This window comes from Protopterus annectens, chromosome 7.part0, assembly GCF_019279795.1.
Source record: "Protopterus annectens isolate FY-2018-M chromosome 7.part0, PAN1.0, whole genome shotgun sequence".
In the NCBI taxonomy this organism is placed as follows: domain Eukaryota; kingdom Metazoa; phylum Chordata; order Ceratodontiformes; family Protopteridae; genus Protopterus; species Protopterus annectens.
In genome coordinates, this window is record NC_056739.1 from 928,601,581 (window position 1) to 928,624,362 (window position 22,782).

A 22,782-nucleotide genomic window follows, 5' to 3' on the forward strand; every position below is an offset into this window, starting at 1 on the left:
TTCTGCAGTCTTGTCCTGATACAGTGAAGTTTTCATTATGCATAGATGCTTCCCTTTCTTTTGAAACAGGTCCACAGCATTGCTTCGAAGTCTGTCTGTGTTCTGAGACTTTATCAACTCATCACAGACACCAGTTCATTCTTTTTCACAGAGTTTGGCTTCTTCTTTGCACTCTGATTAAAAAGGTTTTGACTAACAAGCTGTGATAGAAGGTCAAATCAGTCACATTTGAATTTACAAGTCTGTATTCATTTTTCAAGCTGCTAAGTTGCAGGTAAGCATTTTAAAGCACATGTTTAGGTGAATAATGTACTTTAGGTTTATATATTCATATTTGCCTCATGACAGACATGAGAAATTGTGTGTTGCTTGAGCTGTTTCAGGAGTTGGAAAAAATGTAATTATTATAAAGTCGGCCGTGTTACTAGAGTTGCTTAATAAAAGTTATGTTTCATCTGTCAAAATTTGACCTAGAAGAAAAATAACGGTGTAGTCTGAAAACATACCTAGTATTTATGTTTACACGTGCTGTAAATATGGGTCCTGGGAAATAAGACTGATTGTAATCTGTTGAAGACAGAATAATGAATTGTATTTAGAAGGTTTTTTTTTCTTTAGTCTGCAGCACGCCACCGGTAAATATGAAGGTGCAACCCATGAACAGAACTGCTCTGCTCGTAACGTGGAATAAACCAGAAATCATCTACCATCCTCCCGTCTTCAGCTATGTGGTTTCTTACAGCTGGACTAAAAACGAAGGAGAGAATGAACTGTCATTCATCAAGGACAGTAATCAGGATTTGGTAAGGGCAACAAATTGCTTTAAAATCTTCTGTAGTTATTTATTTATTTACTAACTACAAGAACAGACCTTGTCTTCTGCCAAGGAGAGGCAATATGTTGTGTTGATACCCTTATCTCAGAGGTTTTGTGAATCTGAGAGAGACAATAAGTAGTGTCACAGGGCAAATGGCAGAGTGCACCATTATTTACATATATAAATGTGTGTGTGTGTGTGTGTGTGTCTGCGTGTGTGCGTCTGTGTCTGTGTGTGTGTGTGTTACCTAATGTTTAGGTCCTGGCTTCCTCCTGTGAGTGTCAAGCATTGCCCTTACTGCTGTTGTATGAGTGGATTCTTCCCTTTCGGGGTGAACACAATGTCACATTCATTACCAGGACAACAACTGGGCTAGCTGGCAGTAGGAGCCATCATTTGTGCAGTGGGGGATTAGGGTATTCTAGTAAGCAATAGCCTCTCCTGCACATGCCAAATTACACCCAAGGGGTTGCCATGGAATGACCCTTCACAGTGTATATCAACACCTTCATATGCGATGTAATGAGTCACCCTTGCCATCCTTGTAGGCCACAGTCCCACATGAGAACTGGTCTCCAGTGGGACTTTAATAACAAAGAGTTAGACAAACTGTCCTTGCCCTCTCCGTGAGATGAGTTGAGCAGGCTAAACCTTGTTATACCTCTTCTCTGCCACTCCAACTCCTCCAGGTGTCTTGGTTCTAGTTGAAGTCTGTTGCCTGGGGCTTAGCCAGGGTGTTGGCCTTATTACACCTGCATAGCTGTCTGATGTGTACCTTTGTGTTACTTTATTACATATAAAATTCAGTTCTACTTGAACAGCTCAACGCTGCTTAAGATGAAATACCCATTGTCACAAACAGATTCCCTAGGCATGGTGACATAGCAGTGACACATTTCCTCAGTGATATTCATATCATGAAGGGGTGAATAGTATTTCTTTAGAAGAGCAAGCCCCCTGCTACAACCTCCATCCATTTAGTGTAAATCAGAGGTCACTCCACCTTTTGGAGAGGAGGTGTTCAGCAGTACGATACAAGACAAGCTTCCCAAGGCAGAGAGACTTCAGAATTTGAATATAAGTAAATGTAGAGTGTGATATTAAACCCTGACATGGGAAAGGCAGGATAAGATCACCTACTTCATGGGTGGTAGCTCTGTACTGTTATTTGGTAAAATGTTTTTGAGAATCAGAATTTATTCCATACCTGTATCAAGCAGATAATGTGGATTCTAAAAAGGTGTAATCATGTTTATAAATAATGAAATGAAAAAGTTAAGAGCTATTAATTAGAAATGTTATCATTTAAATAGATTGCATTCTCTACGTCAGTAATATACACACTACTGATATTCTTTTCTTTTTGGCCTTCATTAAATTTGGTAAACTTCTGGAGATCCATACTGCCTGAGCAGCAAGCTATGTTAAGTGCTAAGGACATGAATGCTGTAGTACATCTTCATTGCATGCTGGTGTTTTTTGAGGGCTACTGTCTTAGCAGCCAAGTTGCCTCATTGGAGTAGTTGTGAGAGTTTTGTTCATCCTCAGACTGCACTACATGTTACTCTTGCCTGAAGTTCAGTTGCATAAAATTGTTGACGTTCATCACAAGGATTGTTGAATGACATTCATAACTTGAATTGGGGTTGAAAGCAGTCATCTGGCTATGTCTTGAAAGGGGTCCGATACCCTCAGGAAGCTCAAGGTTTTTGCTAATGCCAAAGCCATAAACAGGAAGCCTGGTTATAAAGGTAGGTAAGACCTGTAGCAGTATTCAAGTGTTTTTTCCTACTGAAATGAACAGTCTCCTTTCTTGCTTCAGCAGTATGTCAGTTGGCAGATCTAAAGCAAAATAAGCACAGTTTTGTCTTTTGTCAGAAACTTGTGATCTGAAGTAGGAATGTTCATTTGTCTGCAACCTGTGGGTTATGGATCCGATATCGGATCCGAGCCGGCAACTTGTTTCAAGCTAATGGATCCGAGCTCCTAGCCCCTCCCTTCACCCATAATCCCCTGCTAACCCCTCCATGACCTCAGATCTAGTTTGCCACGCTTGTGATGGCAGGATCCTTTTTCTTGAGCTCCAGATAAGTGACAAAAAAATTTAACTTTTTCTTCAGAAAAATACTTTTTTGTTTAAATTAACTTTTATTAAGTGTGTCTGAGTTAGGTTCCCTATTTTTTGTTTATTTTATACCCTCCCTTCGCTGGTCGCTAGTGTGTGAGTGTTTGTGGTGTGCTTTTGGGGCCTGTGTGTGTGTGTAGTTGTTTTTCTTTTCTTTGCTAAAAAAAAAAAAAAGGGAATGGCTGAGGCCCCAAAAGCCATATTTTCGAAATGTACCGAGTGTGGCCATAAGCTCTCCCCGGCTGATGGCCACACTCAGTGCGTTCGGTGCCTTGGGGTTGAACACCTCACCTCGGGCTGTACTATCTGTGCAGCGTTCAACCCCAGGGCACTGAAAGAGCGGAGGTCGAAGCTGGTCCTGGTGGGACTTCTACCCCCGGATTAAACGGCCTCCGCTTCCTCTACCACTCCTGTGGCTCCATCACAGCCTGTGATGGTTGCCACTCCTGCCCCCCTGCCTCCGACTGGGACTCAAACTCCCGCCAAAGTGTCGGAGGACAGGGAGGCCAGGAGGGAGAAACGGAGGGAGAAGCACCAAAAGCGGCGGGCCGAGACCTCCATTTCGGCCCCGCCAGCTAAGCGGGCTTCTCCCTCCATTGCTTCTAGGTCTCCTCCTCCTCGGCTCCGATCCCCTTCTTTCTCCCCAGGGCCGAGGAGGAGGAGACCCGATCTCCGTCGAGGTCATCGAGGCGGCACTCCAGGCCTGCCTCGATGGCCTCTTCGAGATCCACATTTAGTTTATCTGATGCAGACTTGGACCGGATGATGCGAAGGTTCATCCAGGCCCAGCTGCAGATGGGAGTGCTCTTGCCTCCCCCCCCTCAGGGGGGGAGCTTGACACCTTTTTTCCACCCAATTGCTCCTTCTCCGACCCGCTACCCGGGTTCGGAGCGCTCGGAGCCGAGCAGCCTTGGAGCCGGGGGTGGGTCGGCGCCGACAGTACTGTGTACTTCGGATCTGACCCTACCCTCGAGTCTGTCGGATCCGACCTCTCGGAGCCGTGGTCCGAGCTTCGGATCTGGGGGATTCAGTGTGCCTTCGGCCCCGTCCAGGTCGGAGCACACTGGTCCCTCGGATCTGACGGTCTCGGTGCCGGCTCCGATCCCTTCATCGGATCCGAGTGGGAGCCGACTTTCGGATCCATTGGAGAGTGGCTCTCCCTCGGCATTCGATGTTGTGGAGAGGGCTCTGTTGAGAGCATCCGGACCCCCGGCCCTTGCATCGACTCCTCTCTGCACTCCCTCTCTGCTGGGCCAGGCTTCCATCACCCGGCCAAAGGGACAGCCTGCTTCGATGTCACAGATAGTTCCATTGGAACAAGATGTCGCTGGCGAGGGCTCCTCGGACAGTCCCCCCGAGGAAGCTCCCCGCAAGCATAAGTGCAAAAGGAGGCACATGGACTCCCCTGAGTCCTTAACCGAAGACACGGACTTGGAGGAAGGGGAAGGCTCCCCAAGATCACCCCTTGAGGATGTCTCCTTTGGAGACATCATTTAGATGCTAAGAATCAGAGGTGGGTGGTCTGCCCCCAAGTCTTCATCTGACGAGTCCGTGTTTCTGGAGGCATTCGAGGCAGGCCCGTCTACCTCCTGGGTGTCCCCTCCAGACGATTCCCTGGTGGACCTTATTACCACCAGGGCATGGAAGGATCCGGACACCGTGGAGCCAATACCCAAACGGCCGGATAGGATTCTTAGCCCCCCCTCTGACCGGTCTCATTGGAGTAAGGGCCCCCCTGTAGATGCCATGTTGACGGCAGCCACAAAGAGGGAATTAGCTCAGGAGAGTCCCTCAGTCCATCCACCGAGCAAAGAGTCTCGTTTGATGGATCGCTTAGGGAAGCGAGTCTTTAGTTCAGCGACCTTCTCTGTAAGGTCTCTGAACTATATGGCACATGTCATCAGGATGCAGCGGGATCTTATCAAAGAATACGCTGCATCCCCCCCTGAGTCCATGTCGGAGGAGGATAAACATTTATACTCCACCCGAATGGCCACTCTAAGATCTATTTCTAACACCTCTATGCGGCTATTGTCCCACGCCACAGAGGGAGCCGCTAGGGCCAGCGGAGCAGGCCTAGTCATGAGACGTCAGGCCTGGCTCCATCATTGCGACTTTACGGAGCCCTTTAAAGCGTCCTTCGCGAACGCCCCCTTCGACGGTTCTGCCCTTTTTGGCAAAACAGTTCGCGAAATGCTTGTCCAGAGCGAGAAGGATGGGAAGACGTTGTCTGCCGTCGGAGTCCGCTTCTCTGATCCCCAGCGGTCCTTTTCAAGGAACCAAAAGGGTCAGAAGAAGATGTGGTTCCGAAAATCACAACAAATCCCAACCAGCTCCGGACAACCAGTCCTACCGTGGCAGAGGTGGACAGGGAGGATGTCGCCCTAGGGGCAGAGGGGTTCCGAGAAATTTTGGGTCCAGAGAACCTTTCTCTGAACGGCCCGCGCAGCAACCCTGAGGGGTTGCCCGACTGCTCCACTCTGGAGGCAGTCTGGGGGCATTTTTCGAAGCATCTAGCGGCATGGGAGTCCATCACAACAGACCGCTGGGTGCTTCGCATCATATCCAGAGGGTACAAGATACCAATTCTCCATGTCCCCCAATCCAAGAACCTCCCCGATGTACCACCCGATCACAGGGAGGCCGCAGCCACAGAAATACAGCAGCTGCTAAGAAAAAGAGCCATCCAGCCCGTCCCCCAAGACCAGCTCAGATTAGGGTTCTACTCCAGGTTCTTTTTGGTGCCAAAAAAGACGGGGGATCTGAGACCCATCCTAGACCTTTCCCGCTTGAACCTGTCAGTAACCAGGAAAAATTCGAATGGTCACTCTTCAATCTATCCTCCCCCTTCTGATGGAGAACGATTGGATGTGCTCTATAGACCTCAAGGATGCGTATTACCACATCTTAATAGACAAACGATCCAGGAGGTTCCTTCGCTTCCGGCTGGGAGCCAGTCACTACCAGTTCAGGGTCCTTCCCTTTGGCCTCACCACAGTCCCCCCGGTGTTCACCAAAGTGTTAGCAGTGCTTGCGGCCCACCTGAGACTCCAGGGAATTCAGGTCTTCCGTACCTGGACGACTGGCTCCTGACCGCACCAACAAGGCATCTACTTTGCACAGCCAGAGACTTCTTTCTCCATCTAGCCCCACAACTAGGCATTACTATCAATGTCGGCAAATCCCTACTGGCTCCAACACAGATCATAGAATTTATAGGTGCCAGAATAAACACCAGAGATTTGCGAGCCTTCCTAACTACGGAGAGAATCAGAAATCTTCAACTCCATGTGCGGGCTATCCTTCTTTCAGAGGCTTCACCAGCAGAATTGATCCTGAGGGCACTAGGCTCTATGGCAGCAGCGATTACACTCCTCCCATGCGCCCGCTTGAACATGCGAGTCCTACAATGGACTCTGTTAGTGCAATGGTCCTTCCTATCACTCCCTCTCCACCATCCCATTGCTATCAGCAAGGCTTGCAGAAGGGCGTTACTATGGTGGCTCCAAGCATCAAACTTCCACACGGGCCGACCCTTCTGCACCTCTCCCCCCATCGCCACGGTGACCACGGACGCTTCCCGCCTCGGGTGGGGGGGGCATTACTCAGGCAGGACAGTCCAAGGCACGTGGAACGATACAGAGACCTCCCTGCATATCAACGTTCTGGAGATGAGAGTGGTGCTGTTAGCGTTGCAAGCACTTCAGAGCTTCCTTCCCGCAGGAACGATTGCAATTCACTCAGACAACATGTCAGTGGTCTGGTATATCAACAAACAGGGGGGAACCAGATCTTATCCTCTTTGCCGTGAAGCCATGAGAGTGTGGGAATGGGCGATCTCCACCAACCGCTTTCTGATTGCAACGCACATTCCGGGGAGGACCAACATCCTAGCAGACAAGCTCAGCTGCACCCTTCTTACCCCCTACGAGTGGTCTCTCAATCCTCTAGTAGCGAAGCAGATATTCGCAACATGGGGGCAACCCTGCTGCGATCTTTTTGCATCTCCATCAAACGCCAAATGCGACAATTTCTTCGCTCTAATCCCCCACCAGGGAATCTCCAAGAGACGCTCTGGTGCATGCTTGGCCACCCGGTCTACTCTATGCCTATCCTCCTCTTCCAATGATGTTACAACTGTTACAGAAAGCCTCGCGATTGGGGAGCAAAATGATTCTCATTGCCCCATTCTGGCCTCGACAAATTTGGTTCCCTTACCTGTGGTCTCACCTTGTGAATCACCCTTGGATTCTAGATCCCATCCCGGATCTCATCTCCCATCCATTGGACTTGCCAACTCCAAACCTGGACAATCTGAAACTGACAGCTTGGTTGCTCCAGTTCCACTCCTAGTTAGGACTCGGTATCTCTTCACAAGTCAAAGCCATCCTCGTGGCAGCACATAAGCCCTCCACCAGGAAGGTATATCACAGCAAATGGAAACGTTTTTCCATCTGGGCGGAGCGCCGAGAGCTAGATCCCTTTACGGCCCCTCTCACATCCATTTTAGATTTCCTAACTGAACTCTTTCAAGAAGGTGCTAGTTGTTCAACTGTCAAAGTGCAATTGGCAGCCATTTCTCATTATCATGTGGGACATGATACAGGACCCTTGATGTCAGCCAAATTGTGTAAAACCTTTCTCAAGGGTACCTTTTTACTTAGACCTCCTGTAAAAGAAGCCGTACCCCCATGGGATCTTACTTTAGTTCTTCAAGCCTTGACTGCTCCACCCTTTGAACCCGCTGCTACAGTGGACCTCAAATTCTTGTCATGGAAAACAGCATTCCTTGTAGCCATTACTTCTGTGAAAAGAGTGTCGGAACTTCAGGCTCTTTCCGTAAAACCTCCCTATCTGATCTTTCATCCTGATAGAGTGTACCTCAGGATCAATCCCTCCTTTCTTCGCAAGATAGCATCAGAAACCAACATAAACCAATCCATCAATTTACCGGTTTTCTTCCCTAAATATCAAAATAAGGGTGAATACAAGCTGCACTCATTGGATGTTCATAGGCAGCTTCGTTTTTATACCCATAGGACGGCTGGCCATAGACAATCCGACCAGCTGTTCGTTTCCTTTGCCAAATTTAATTTGGGGAAAGCTATCTCTAAAGTATCTTTATCTCGCTGGATTTCCCAAAATATCCTGCTAGCTTATCAAGCCTCGGGTAGGCCCGCACCAGAAGGAGTTCGTGCTCATTCCACTCGCTCCATTTCTACTTCTGCGGCTTTCAAGTCTAGAGTTCCCTTGGATGGTATTTGTTCTGCAGCCACTTGGGCTTCATCTCATACCTTTATCAACCACTACAAGCTAGACCTGCTTTCTAGAGGGAGAGCATCCTTTGGCTCTGGTGCTCGTAATATCCTTCCATGATGTCCACCCAGGGTGCAGGTAGCTGGGGACTCTGTCCCACAGGTTGCAGACAAATGAACATTCCTACTTCAGATTTAGAAGTTATGTACTCACCATAACGTTCCATCTGAGTAGGTAGTTCATTTGTCTGCAAACATCCCCCCCTCCTTCCCCCTGACCTTCTTGGATCTATTAGTATTTTTTTTTAGATATCCTTTGTCGGATATATATGGAGAGGCAAACTCGATCTGAGGTCATGGAGGGGTTAGCAGGGGATTATGGGTGAAGGGAGGGGCTAGGAGCTCGGATCCATTAGCTTGAAACAAGTTGCCGGCTCAGATCCAATATCGGATCCGTAACCCACAGGTTGCAGACAAATGAACTACCTACTCAGATGGAACGTTATGGTGAGTACATAACTTCTAATTTTTTTCATGATGGTTATATTCTTTATTTTTTCCCTTGTCTAACATCAGTTCAGGGAAATAAAAAAAAATCTCTTGTGGGCGGCTTACCCCTCAAGATCATCACTTGTCCTTCTATTTATTTATTTATTTTTAGGAGCTTCGTGATGCAGTGGCACACAAGCATTGTGTCGTGATGCAGTGGTGCATGAGCATTGGACTACAGAAGACATCCTCCCTGGTGAGGTCAGGGACTTGGTGCTAAAAGTAGCTAGGAACTGGTTTAAATGCAATAATAAATAATAGAATAGCTTGATTAGCTACTTGTAAGTCTGGAGGGATTTTGGACTAGGGTGGTGATTGCTAAGTAAGGAGCTTCCTGTGCCAAATTAGCAAACAAAGGACATGTGATGGTCCTTTACTGATTCATTAAATAATTACTCAAGCTGTATCTTGATGTAAAGTAAGTCTGCCTTTAGAGCTGTTTCTTTTTCTTTCAGTTTGGTTCATTATTCCTTCTTTTGCCTTTCCTATTCTCGGCTTAATTTTACATAGGTTGAGGTGTGACTTCTGAGAAGGGTTCATTGTGAAGGAACCTGTGGGTGATAATTAATACTGGCCATTCCTTAAATTTTGTTTTTATTTATTTATGGCTTGATAGTTAGAGTAGTGTACTGGTAATAAATGACTGACATTCAGACATTGCCTCATTGGAAGGCATAAATGTGAAGTGATAGCAACAAAGACAACAAGGTATTCATCGATTCATAGATTATTACTAGGCTAATGACCCAGGGGGCCTTTCTAAGCCTAGCCACGTTTTTCTGAAAGAATGACATCCTGTATTCAAATATCACATTGAGGGCCAGACATTTATAAGCTACCTCTGTCCGTAAGGGACATGGGTGCCAGGCTCAGTGTAAATTTCTTATTCCCCATTCACTGCCCTAGGGTGCGCTTAAATTGGGCAATAGAAAAGCTCAGCTTCACACGGATGGGAAGCCTGTTACATTAGAGAGGCAGTCTCCAGGATACACATCTGTCTCTCCAGCTTGTTCTGTTTAAGTCACAGACAAAACTCAAGTCCATGGACCTTGTATTTCTGGTACTGTTTGACTTAGGAATATGCAGGAGATTCATAAGTGTGAGGTTTGCAGATGCCTTGTAAGTCGGGAATGAAAAACACCTCAGCGATCTGTAGGAGACTTGAATAGAGGAGAACGGTCTTTAAGGCACTGTGCATAAGGCCATTTGTTACGCGTTGTATTCTTTTTGTAAGGAACCTATGAGGTGGCTGTAGTTGCTGCATATGCTTGGTCAGGTACATACGAAAAGGGGCCATTGTATTCTGACTGCTCTGAAAAAGGACTGAATATAGTGGGATAATAACCTCTTTGGACCTAGATGCCATGCCCTTACTTATAAATTGCACAACATAAAAAATTTCCTCACCACTGTGTCCAAGTGGTGGTCTAAGGTAAGGCTGCTGTTTAAGTGCATACCCAGATCCCTGACCACCATGTTGACTCTTAGTGGTGTATTATCAACATGGTAAATAGCCAGGATGGTTGCCTTCCCTAAGGGTACAATTATGCATTTCTTAGCATTGAGTTTAAGACCATGGCTTTGGCACCATTTGTTAGTCAGAGATGGACCTTCTTGAAGAATGCTAGTGTATGTAGGGGCACAGATGATGACCCCTAGCTTGCAATCATCTGTAAACTTAATCAGCCGTAAACCTTCAGCATTTGCTTCTACTTCAGAGAAATAGATGTCAAAAAGGAGTGAGCCCAGTACTGAGCCCTCAGGGACTCCGCTAGTGACTGACCTCTTGGTGGAGGTGGCTTCACCTGTTTTGACCTCCTGGGTCATATCAGTGAGCCAGTTGGCTAACCAGTGAGTGATAAAAGAGAGTTTATACCTTATTTAGTGAGCTTGTCTGTAATGCCTGAGTGGGGTATTGTATCAAAAGCCTTGGCCAGGTTGAGGTAAGCTGTGTGCACAGTCTTGCCCTCATCCATTGCTTTGGTGACTCTCTCAAAGAAGTCAACCAGACTTAATACGCGTGACCTTCTGTTAATAAAGCTGAACTGTGATGAGTCCAGTGTTTACAGGTTACCTATGGCCTCATTAATCATGTCCTTCATGATTCTTTCCATGGCCTTTGGAATGAGGCTGGCCAGACTTAAGGGCCTGTAGTTACCTGGATCGGTGGTTGGACTTTCTTTTTGTAGGGAAATGACTGTAGCCATCTTCCATTCCTTGGGCACAAAAAGTGACTGTTGGCTTCATTTGAAAAGTGATTCACAGGTTCGTAGGTGTGTACTAGGCTAATGGCACTGGGGCTTTTACAAGCCTAGCCATAAGATTACCCTGGCATCATGCCAACCGACTTTAGTTCCCAGTGCCTTTGTCAAGTAGAGCCACTGGAGTTATCCCCGGGGTGAATTTTCTATTTCCCATCCACTCATCAAGATTTCTCTTGAAGAGGGTCAGCGAGGTGCTGTGCTTGACATGTATGGGAAGTCTATTCCATAGCATGGGCAGTCTCTGGGTTATGAACCTGTCTCTCCAGTATGTTCTTTTGATTGTGGTAATGAGGTTGAGGTCTCTGGAGCATGTGGTGTGGAGGGATTTGGATTTCTTTAGATGTAAGTCAAGCAGAGATCGCCTCTAAGTAGGCAATATGAGACAGAGAATAGTTGGAGTTTGAGTCTGTCCATATAGGACAGGTGTTTAAGGCCTAGGATCCTGTTTGTGAGGTACTTTGCGGCCTCTCCAGTTGTTGCAGGTGTCTAGTGAGGTATATGCCAAATGGGACATTGTACTCTATGATTGGCCTAATGAGGGAAGAGTAGAGGGAAACCGTGACCTATTTCTTCCTGGATGCAAAAACCTTAGTAATGAGATGTGCCACATAGAAGGACTTTCTGACCACAGTGGCAATGTGTTGATCAAAAGAGAGGTTGCTGTCAACCTGTGTTCCCAGATCTCTTCTAAAACCTTCTGTGTTTAGTGGACTACCATCAGTGTGGTAATTCATGGGAACCAGGTTTTTCCCAAAGGGGATGACGACGCAACAAAATAAACAGCCCTTGCAGGTCTTGAATCCAGGACCCTATACACCATAGCAACAGCAATTTACCACTAAGCTATCTATTCAAATAGACAAGAGTGGTCATGTTTCATGCTATTTAGTCAGCATCCTAGGATATCATCAAGCCAAATCTATGCAGTGTTTTTTTTTTTGCTTTGGAAAGTGCATTGATGACCTGTCCCCTTGTAATGTTTGGGTGTGTTGTGGTATGTGGTATTTCCTTTGGACCTCTCAGCCAAAAGGTTGGCAATGGCCTCCTGTTCACTGTGGATGATACCATTTGCATCTCAGAGAAGGACTTGAAAACTTTTTAAAATTAATTTAGTTGTATATGTAATAGTATATGTTTACAATTGCAAACTTAAGTGTTCCTAGAAGGCCTTCAGGCCAGAACTCTGAGACATTGAGCTTATGAATGAGTAAGGATATAGGGTCTTAAATCTTTGCCAGTTTCAGTGCCCCTTTGTTATGACTGGCACAACTTCCATCATACTCCACAAGGCAGATAATTCTAGTGACCCTGAAAGCCTAAACTTCTTGCTAAAAGAGGTTACACAGTTGGACTGTAGAACAAGAATACTGTGTTTAAATAACTTAAAAGAAGTGTAACAAAGTCAGAGACTTACCTGCAACAGCGTTAACAGTTTCCTGAAATCAAGAGCCTTTGATAGTCTTAAAGTAGGTATTTCTTTCTTGACCGGAAGAACTTGGAACTAGGCAGTTGTGGGGTTGTGAGGGTAGGGCATTTTATCTAGGTGTTCAACCAAGTGGTTGAATGGGGCACTTAAGATATTAACACATTTCTGAGGGTTGGAGAAATGACTGATGTAATTAGCAGCTGAGAATTGCTTAATTAGAATCAGTTGTGAACTGAGAGTAGTGATGTTTTTTTCCTTTTAGAAGGGCTTAAGATGCTTTGCAGAAACAGCTGATTTCAGTGCCCAAATGTGCCTTTGTATTAATTTAAACTGCTGTGGGTTTTTGCTTGGTACTGCTTTTCTTTCACCTGAGATATAAAGGTAGGTGAAGATATTATCCTCCAAACTGCTTCTTGGTGTGTGCACGTGTGTGTGCTTGCAAGTGCCTTCTTGGTTATGCACCCTGTGATGGAATGACATCTTTTCCAGGATTAATTCTCTGCCTTATTCCCTTGCTTCTTAGCATGCCCACGTGGCTGCTGTCTGTTATATGTACTGTTCTGATTCTTAAGACCTCTTGAAGTAGCCACTCCGCTTCACCTCATGCCCATTTCTATTTCTACTCTTGTTTTTAGGTTCAGGTACAATGCGCCACTGAACCAATGAGAGGCCAGTGTTTTGGAATATATTAGTCAGTTATCTGATCATTAGAGCTGTTAACATTCATACCAGTACAGATTTGAATGTAAAGTGAAGTTGAAGGAGGGCTAGATGGTCCGTCATTGAATTAAACTGAAATAGTGTTTAAAGTGACGCGGGAGAGGGCTGCCCGATCAGTTATTATTAAGATCTGAAGTAGCTGAATTAGAAGTGCACTTACCAATGTCAGTCATGTTGTGTGCTTCTTTGAGCAGGCAATGCAGACCTAAAATAAGTATACACACAAATATACATGTGCCACTGTAATAATGAAGAGAACAGGTGCAAGTGTTTGTGGTTTGAAACCACATATGCATATTGATCATTTTACTGTGGTCCTTACCTTCTTATTTATTTTTATTTATTCATTTTTGGCCCCATCCTTGCTGACCATCTGACCATCATTTCTCACCCCAGTCAATCAATGGGCCATTTTTCCCTTGTCATCGGGGAGTAAGGGTCAGGTTGACTGGGTCTTCAAACAGCCAGCTACTACACGGCCCTAACCCTCTACTGTGCCAGTTTCTGCTGTTGGATATTGTGACCTGAACATCTCATCTCCTTGGTGATATGCCTGACTGGTGGCTGCACCCTGAAGGAACATGCAGTGGGACTCTACAAGGCCATGCCCAACATGTGCAGTCATGAGTGGCCTATTCAGAATTCTACCTTTCATACTATTTAATTTGAACTTGACTGGGTTTCCGGTTTCAGCCCTGGAAATATGGTAGTTTCACATTTCCTGGCATGCCCCCCAAGGGAAGCGAGCAAACACATTCTCCTTCATTCTCTTCGGTATGAGTGCCTGGGGCTTAATCAGGTCTTTATTCCACAGAGCCAACATCCTTGGTACAAAATTGATGATACACTGAAATAAGCAAAAACAAGAACAATCTGTTATGAACATTAAATAGAGAGAAGTTCATGATCTTAGCATTAGTAAAATACTGGCAAATGCAGTAAAAGTACTTGATAAATGCAAGTCAGCTACAGAGGATGCCCAGTGAGAGTGGAGAATAAATGGTTAACATGTTTAACATTCCTACATGTTTCTGATTTTATTCTGATTCTTACAAGATCCCTGACTTTTTTTTTTGCCTGCCATGGGTAGGCCATACAGGACCAACATGTATACATCTCTAGTGCTGATGGCACTATGGCAGGTATACTCTGGCATAGTATTAGAAAATAAAAAGTGAGGGAAACAAATAGTATTCAAGTCATCTAAGGCTTCTTAAAGAGTGGGTTTGCACTTTGGTACAAGCTAACACCGAATTGAATGGATGACCTGCAATGAGTATGGGTTATTTTGATAAACTTTACAGCTAAAACTTTGTGCGCCTGCATGAGATGTCATCAGATTAAGGGCAGATGAGTCTGAAATGGTGTTATTCTGTGTGGTATAGCTAGGAATGCTCTGTGTATGTAAACAACAAGCTTTTCATTCGCATCTTTCAGAAAGATGAAGGATTACATAGATAAGATGTCTGTAGTTGTGATAACAATTTATAACAGGTATCTGTTCAAAACCAGCATAAAGTTAGTTTTACTCGTCTGAAAATCTGTTTTTGTGGCAGAAGTAACAGCAGCTATTAAGTTTGGGTACTGCATGACTTAGTCCACCACCTTTTTTTTTTAAATCATATCAGGGGTTTCAATAATGATGTCTAAAAATGTAATAATATGGTTGTAGCAGTGTAATATGTTGAGGAAAAGTTAGTGGTGAAGTGAGGTAATGTCATTTGAAAAGCTGTGATGCTGGTGATAGCAGTCTGGGGTCTATTTCCCTGAGACAGTGACAGGTTTAACAGCACCTTTTATTTTTGTTTCTTGTAAAGAACTTCTAGTATCTTTGTAATCATTCACTTCTAGGACTAAGAGTAGTCTAAGCAAGTTGTCAGTCTGAATTCTTTTTAATTTACCAGCTGCTCACAAAGATCACCTACATCTGTCAGATTTCACTTTGTTGTCATTCCTGCCAATAAAAAAAACAAAAACAAAAAAAAAACAAGCTTTCTAGAGAAGATGTCTTTGTTTCCTTTCCTTGAGCGACAGAATTCTTAAATACCTATTAACTCTTCAGCTTGTACTGTACTTGAAAACTGGAAAAAGAAGAAAAAAAAAAGCTATCACGTGAAGTTGACACCATTTGCTTCTTGTTGAGACTGTCTGCTTATCACAAAAGGAGAGTAAAGGCTTTGATGGCTGAATGAGGGAGTGCATGAACCCTAAGTAGCAATATACCTTTATTGGCCTCCTAGGATTTTCCTGGTGCATCTTTGCAGGCAGATTGAGATTTCCACTCTCTGTCACTCTGCAGAAGCAGCGTGCTTGAGGGTAGAGGAGTTTAATATCCTGCTGCTTACTGTTGTCAAGATGATAAATGAACCTGCCCTCTTTAGCAACTTAACACAATCTGCTGAAGTACTACAAGTGCAAATCTTTCTGATCCAACTGACAAAAAAAAAACAAAAAACAAACAAAAAGAAATGTATATATAGCAGTGTTCATGATAATGTGCTTATTTATCGCAATGTCATTAGTTTGTGGCCAGGTTTGCCTAGATTCAGACTGCTGCTTGGTTTTGGACAGAAAGGTCATTTTCTTCATTCGTAAGGATCTGCAGATTCATATGTATAAATTTGGATCATTGCTACTTTGCTTAGTTTTTTTTTTTATTTCTGACTGTTAGCTGAGTTGATGATTCAGAGTGGAATGAAAGACAGTGTGATTTCCTGTGCATGTACTAGATGGAGGAGGCCATCTTTGCCATTTGTACATGCATAGTTTAAACATTGGAGCTGATAAATTAAATGATCACCTTCAGCAGTTGACAAAAATGTTTGTGTGCATTTCCTTAAATGTCACCAGTGTGCTGAGTTTGCTTATCGAGTTATGTCACTTACATGTCGATCTTTTGGGTAGATGAACCTGATCAGTTATTGAAGGAAGACAAGTAGAAGAGATAGGATTTGCTTTTCTATTCACATTTCAAGAAGAATCACTTTTAATGATGAGACTGAGTTCCAGGTCTCCCTTCCTAGGTTGGACATCCGCAGGAAATGAACTTCATCAGCAGTCTTCATTTCTTGGTACATTGTGGAATATGAAAGGAAAATACTCAGTTATATGGTACATGAATCCAGGGCCTTCTGCATTCTGTTTGGTTGCTACTGCCTTTGGGATGAGCAGACAGTCTCAGCAAGAAGCAAATGGTGTCAACTTCATGCGGTAGCTTTTTTTGTATTATTCTTTTTCCAGTCTTCAAGTACAGTACAAGTTGAAGAGATAATAGGTAGTGTCCCTAAGAAAGCCCTTTTCCCTTCAGCTAGGATGCCCCTAGCGTGGTGATTTTAATGTCATATTGTTGAGGTGGTGGTGCTGCAGTAGCATTGTCCCCTCACAGTAAGACGTTGTCCTGTTCGATTCTCAGCTAGAGCGTCTTCTGTGTGGAGACATGCGTGAATGGGCGTACCCTCATTGAAGGTTGTGCATCAGGGCCAGCAACTCGGCACGTAAATATCTACTGCCAATCATTAGCAGACTAGATTTCTGCTGTGACTACCCCTAACCGGGAAAAGCCGAAAGACAACATTGTTGATTCATGCAAAACATTTTAAGAACAATAATTTTACAATCTTCAACAACAAAAACATCCACAGTTTAAATAATTGTAAAAAATTAGACATAATATAAAACACTGGTTAATAATCGTTACAAGGTTTAGGGCAATCATTTAATATTTAGTGAGATTTTAGACAATTTGTAGGGAAATTAAAGGTAAGTTAGTCTAATACTGATAGGAACTGCGGTATGAAGCGAGTGAAAAACAGACTTATGGTATATTTAGAGAGAAAGTCAGAGAAGAGAATTAGCAGTAAGGAATTAAGTGAAGAAGGGAGAGTAAGGAGGAAAAAGGAATGAAATGGTATTGCTCACATTTAGGGATATAGTTAATCCTGGTTTTGAGCAAAAGCAGAGCTAGATTTTAGCCAGGAAGTCTTTGAGTGGTTTTGAAAGATGGGAGGGTATAGACTTGATAGATACAGGTAAGGAATTCCAGGCCTTAGCAACCTTGTATGAGTACAGACAGTATCCAGCAGATTTGCTAGGTTTGTAGACAGGAGTTTTTGGTCACTGGTTCGTAATGACGACTGGAAACATAGTTGCGTAGCATGTTTTTTAGTGCTGGACAGGCAGATGGATGCTGGATAATTTTATGGGTGGTAAGAAGTTGTGCATATGTTAGTTGATGTGACAGTTCTAACTAATTAAGGCTTTAAAATGCTATATAGTGGTGGGTTCTGAAAGGGGTATGTGCTGCAAATTTAGCAGCTTTGTTATAACATTGTTCAAATTTTAATATTTGTGAAACCTGGAATGTAGTAAAGATGAGAGCAACATAAAGAAGAGTCGGGAGGAGATAAGTAGTGGAAAGTGTAGTTTTAGTTCCTTCGGTGAGAAAGGTTTTGGCTCTGTAAAGTATCTCTAGTTTTTGATAAGTTTTTCTTATGCAATTTTGTATATGCAGGTTGAGTGTAAGATTATCACACCATCACCCCTAATAATTTGCTATAAGAAGTGACTTCAGTGGTTGTATTATCAAGAGAGGACTTTAATTTTTTTTTTTTTTTTTTTTTTTTTGTGAGAGAGGGATTTGGGGAAAAAAGGAGTTGGTCTTTTTTGGGCTGAGCACAAGTTGTGAGTTACAAAGTCATGTTTCAGTGGCTGCTGAACCTTCCCGAGTAATTTTTTGGAGGTGTACCATGTCAGATGTGCAAATGAGTGGAATCATCTGCATATTGTACTAGGGTGGCCTGTTGTGTAAACGTAGAGAGGATGTTGATGAAATGTTTAAGAGGAGAGGGCCAAGGATAGAGCCTTGTGGTACACCGGTGGTGACTGGGAGGTAAGGTGAGAGCATGGAGTGCCATTTTGCTGACTGATACATTTTGGACAGGTAGCTTTTGAATGACAGAAGGGTGAGCTGAGACAGAACTAGTGAGGACATTTGAAGAAGTTTACTGTGACAAACTGCATCAAAGGCTTTAGACAAGTCTAGAAATAAGGAAGAGTCTAGTTTGCCATTATCTCTAGCTTTATTGACAGTATCTGTATATGTTAGAAGGACAGTGCTAGTACTGTGGGAAGAATGGAAGCCATGTTGTGTAGGAGATAGGAGTTCTGCCTGCAGGAGATAGTCTAACAATTGTCTTTAAATACATTTTTCCAAGTATTTTGGCGAGCAGGCGATAACATTGCTATAGGTGTAAAGTTATTAATGTCTGTTGAATTTCCTCCTTGGTGCTGAGGGATATTGTGCATTTTTTTCCAGAGAGAGGGAATGTGGGATTCCTGGATTGACCTATTTATAAGGATTAAGACAGCATGGGCAATGCTACTGGCTGCTATTTTTGGTACTCGCTTAGAAAGTCTTAGCTGAAGAAGAGCACAATTTAAGTTTGAGTAGTTTTATATACGTTGTGGGCACTGGTTTGAAGTTGAAAGTGGATGTTGTAAAATGTGGCTGTTGGGACTACATGTTGAGGAATCCTTGGTAAGAGATGCTGTATTGTCTGTAAAGTAAGAGTTGAACTGTATTGCAGTTTTGAGTTATCGGGAGCAGGGTTTGGATTGAATTTTTGGCTGGGATGCAAAATTTCTTTGGATGCCCAAAATTTTTCAAGGTTGTGTTTAGTACTAGCTTGAAAGTTATTATGGTGTATTTTGTCTTCATTTATTTGCTTTTTAGTATGATTGCAAAGCATTCTGAAGATATTGAGGTGTTTTATATTTTTGCCATTCGTTCCATGCTTTTTCTCAGTTCTGTATTAGTTTTCTACTCTTTTTGGATAGCCAAATTACATTATTTGTTTTCAGTCTATTCCTTCTAGGAGGTCCAAGGCTATTTAGAATATTTAGAAAAATTGTATTGAATTCAATTACATCATCATCTAAGGAGAGGATTTTTGGGAAGTTCCAGTTACTAGATGATAGTGTAATAATGAACATTTCTTGGTTATACCTGGAAAGGTTATGTGTTGTATAAATGTGCTGTTTAAAAGGATGTGTTAAGATATCTAGTTGTATAGATTGGGAAATGATCATTGGGAGAGTCTGACATTGTACCTGTGGTGGAATACTTGCTAGGGTCTGATACTAGGATCCATTTTAATAGAGAATTTGATGTCTTGCTGTAATGTGTGGGGCTGTTGTGTGAAAACATACAAGTTTATGCTAGATGTAGAGGAGTTGGAGTTTATGTCCAACCAACTGACATTCACATCACATAGTAATATTTCTTTTGCTGAGGAAGTGTTATGGATATCCAATGTATGATATCTTCCATATAGCTGTATTGTCAGCAGGAGGTATGTTAAGGACAGTAATATATATTTGTTTGTAACTGTTTATTTTGAGGAAAACAACAAGAAGCTCTGTTGAATTGAATTTTGGTGTTGGTTTGCTTAAAGGTGAAATTTGGTTGACACTGGGAAATATTAAAGCAGAACCACCACCTTTCCTCTTTATATGGTCATTATGGATGATAACATAGCCAGGAGGTGTAGCGTTGAAGTTGTTTATGCTGGGTTTAAGCCAAGTTTCAATTACAATGAGAACATCAGGCTTATGTTGCGTAATCTAGGCATGTAGTTCAGCAGTTTTATTTCTTATACTTCTAACATTTATTGCAAACAAAATTTAATTGCCAGGTTTGGGAGATTAGCTGTTGTTGGATTACAGAAGTGTGTGGGAGAAAATTACCTGTGCGTTCATTGTGATAAGTGAGGCCAGGATTAAGGTGTGCATTTCCTCCTAGAAGGATTTTAGTATATTGGGAAATTATTCAAACTTGTTTTGGGGGGGGGGATTCTTGCACTTAATTTTGTTTTGGTTTGGGTTGAGGTGTAATTAATCAGCCTATATTTGGAATAAAGGTGAGAGGGAATAGTAAATTTTTTTTTTATTCCTCCTTTTTTTGAAACAAGAAACATCTTTATTAAATTATCACTTATGACATAGCAGTCATTGATTTATATAAATGAAAGCAAACCATATTGTCATAATCCCAGTTGCAAGCATTTTACATTGCAAACTGTATTGACACAGTACTAGTTGCAAACATTATACATCACTTATAATCTCCCCAATCAGTATCAGTCAAACTATACATAGATCATTCAGGTCCTGTCATCTGTTAAACCTCATTCCTCCCCTGTATGTATTGTTCCCACAATTCCCATTTTTCCTATGTAATTTGCTCCTACTGTTTTTTTAAAAATCCCAGTTCCAGTTGTGTCCTGGAGTCTTTCCTGTAGGTTGGTTATACATCACCATTTTTATCTCATCTCTTCTCCAATCCTAACAGTTAGTAATTAAGCCTCATCTACCTCTAACCTTGGCGTAGTTAATTTTTTCACAAATTTCCATTAGTACCTTTTCTTGATTTCCATATTTCTGTGCTTTATGCAGATTGTCATAGAATTTTTGAAATATTTCTAATAACTCTACAGGATCTCTTGTTACCTTCCTTGTTATAGTCTTCTTAAGCTTGGTGACAGCCGTTTCTACTTTCTTGTGTCTGAGTTGTGCTAAAAGATTTTGTGCTCTAGAGTTATCATCAAAAAACAGTTGCTTAACGGCAGTCTTTCTAAACGTATGCATATTAGCGAGGTAATCTCTTATGTTCTGTTTAGCATTCTGCAGTTGCTTTTCTTGTTTGAGATTCTTTTTATTCTGCAATACTTTAATATTTGTCAGTCTCTCTAAATAATTGTTACTTCTTAACCATATCTCCCTTTCTTTTATTTCCACATTACTTTTAAACTCCACTTTAATTTTATCCCACTCCCTAGCTATATTTTCAGAAGGAATTTTTAGCTGTTCTAATAGCTGATGAATAATTTCCACTGCCCATTCCTTAAATCCCTCTCTTCTCAACAGATAGGTGGGAAAGTGCCAGCATCTCATTTTTATTTCATTACCCTGTGTTTTTATCTTAGTTAATATTGGCGCATGATCAGAAATAGTTAATGGGTGTGTATCAAGACCTTCAATTAAATGCACGTTCCTGTGAAATCTAAATTCTGCCTAGCCTATCCCACTTTTTGTATCTTGGAATAATATGTAAATAAACTCTGAACTCCTAGTAGTGAATTCACATCTTCCATGCCAAATAATTTCATATATTTCTTCAAAAGTCTACCCTCCTTTGTTATACTTTACCCAGACGCATCTTCGCTACTGAAAATCAAATTCGAGTCCCCATCTATAAGTAATATTCCTTGCCAAATGCTGACTATTTTCTCACAGAATTTTCTTAAGCTCCATTATTGCAGTTTTAGGTGGAATATAAATACATGCCATTGTAAACCTCCTCACTTGCCAGTAGCCCCTTAGTGCTACAAATCTACCACTGTTATCTTTTTTGTCCTCCTCTATCACTATTTGAGCTCCTCTTACAATTAATATAAGTACTCCTCTTTTCATTAGTCCCACATATTCCACTGAATAACCACCCTGAAAACCTTTCTTAATCAAATTCACGTTTATTTCCATGTGCGTCTCCTGTAGCATAACTATTTGCAGTCTGCATTTTTAATATAGTTCACTACTCTTTCTTTTTTGTATTTAACTGTGGACCATTGACATTTAAAGACATTACAGAAAGCATCATTCTGTTAAAAAGTTGTTATTTCCACCTTTTATATATAACAGCTTTTTTGTTGAATGTCTAGTTCCAGGTTTGTGTTAGATGCATACAGTGTTTGGCAGGTTGAACTTTTATACAGTTGTTTTGAGCCTGTGTCACATCTTACAAAATGTTTTGTTTTATTGAAAGGCCTCAAACAAAAAAAAAAAAAAACGCACCCCAATTTCCCACTAAAACATGTTTTTAACTTAATACTGACACACAAAACTATGTACATCTTCAGATGTTGAAGTTTTACCCTTCTAATATGAACAAAAGTCCCATACTAACAGCCACACTCCTTGACGTGAGTTAACCTAAATGAAAGGTTATCCATGCTAAGGCATGTGTGTGCCTCTACTAAGCACTGTCTGGTTTTGTTGTGTCTTTATAGCTCTCCCAGTTGGGGAAAACACCTGAATGCTTTAGGAGAACATTATCTCCTAGCCAATTTTCTTTTTCTTTTCTAGCCAATTTCTCTTTATCAGATTGTCTCTATGGAGACATGAGGTCCAGATAGAGAATTGTTACTAAGCATGCATGTATATTCTAGAAAAAAGCCTAATAATCAATATTATTTTTCATTTACTAATTTGTTACTAGATCAAGCTAAGGGCCTTAATCCAGTCATTCCCCCATGCAAAAATGAGAAAAAGCACATTAATTTTTTTGTTAAATAGACTTTTTTTACATTGCAGTGCCTACATTTCTTAAAACTAAACAAAGAAAAAGAGAAAAGTAGGGAGAAAGAAAAAAAAGAGCACATATTTACAATAGATTTCCCATTACAATTAAAACAACTGAGAACTTTACTTTATAACATGCAAATAAAAATCATATTCCATAAAATTAGTATCATTAAGAAAAAATGTGTTTTACTTATTTTTTCCTTCCTCTTCTGTTCCCTTAAATATTTTCCTGAACATTAATGACATGAAGTAGGGCATATACTTAC

General features: G+C 42.2%; 1 protein-coding gene across 1 annotated transcript in view; it reads left to right on the forward strand.

Moving 5' to 3' along the window:
- Positions 1 to 22,782, forward strand: part of PTPRG (protein tyrosine phosphatase receptor type G) — a 3,415,981-nt gene that overhangs the window by 2,763,551 nt on the left and 629,648 nt on the right. The window contains exon 11 of the mRNA XM_044077514.1: positions 619 to 803. Within this exon, the coding sequence (XP_043933449.1) occupies positions 619 to 803 (185 nt within the window). The remainder of the gene's footprint in view (positions 1 to 618; positions 804 to 22,782) is intronic.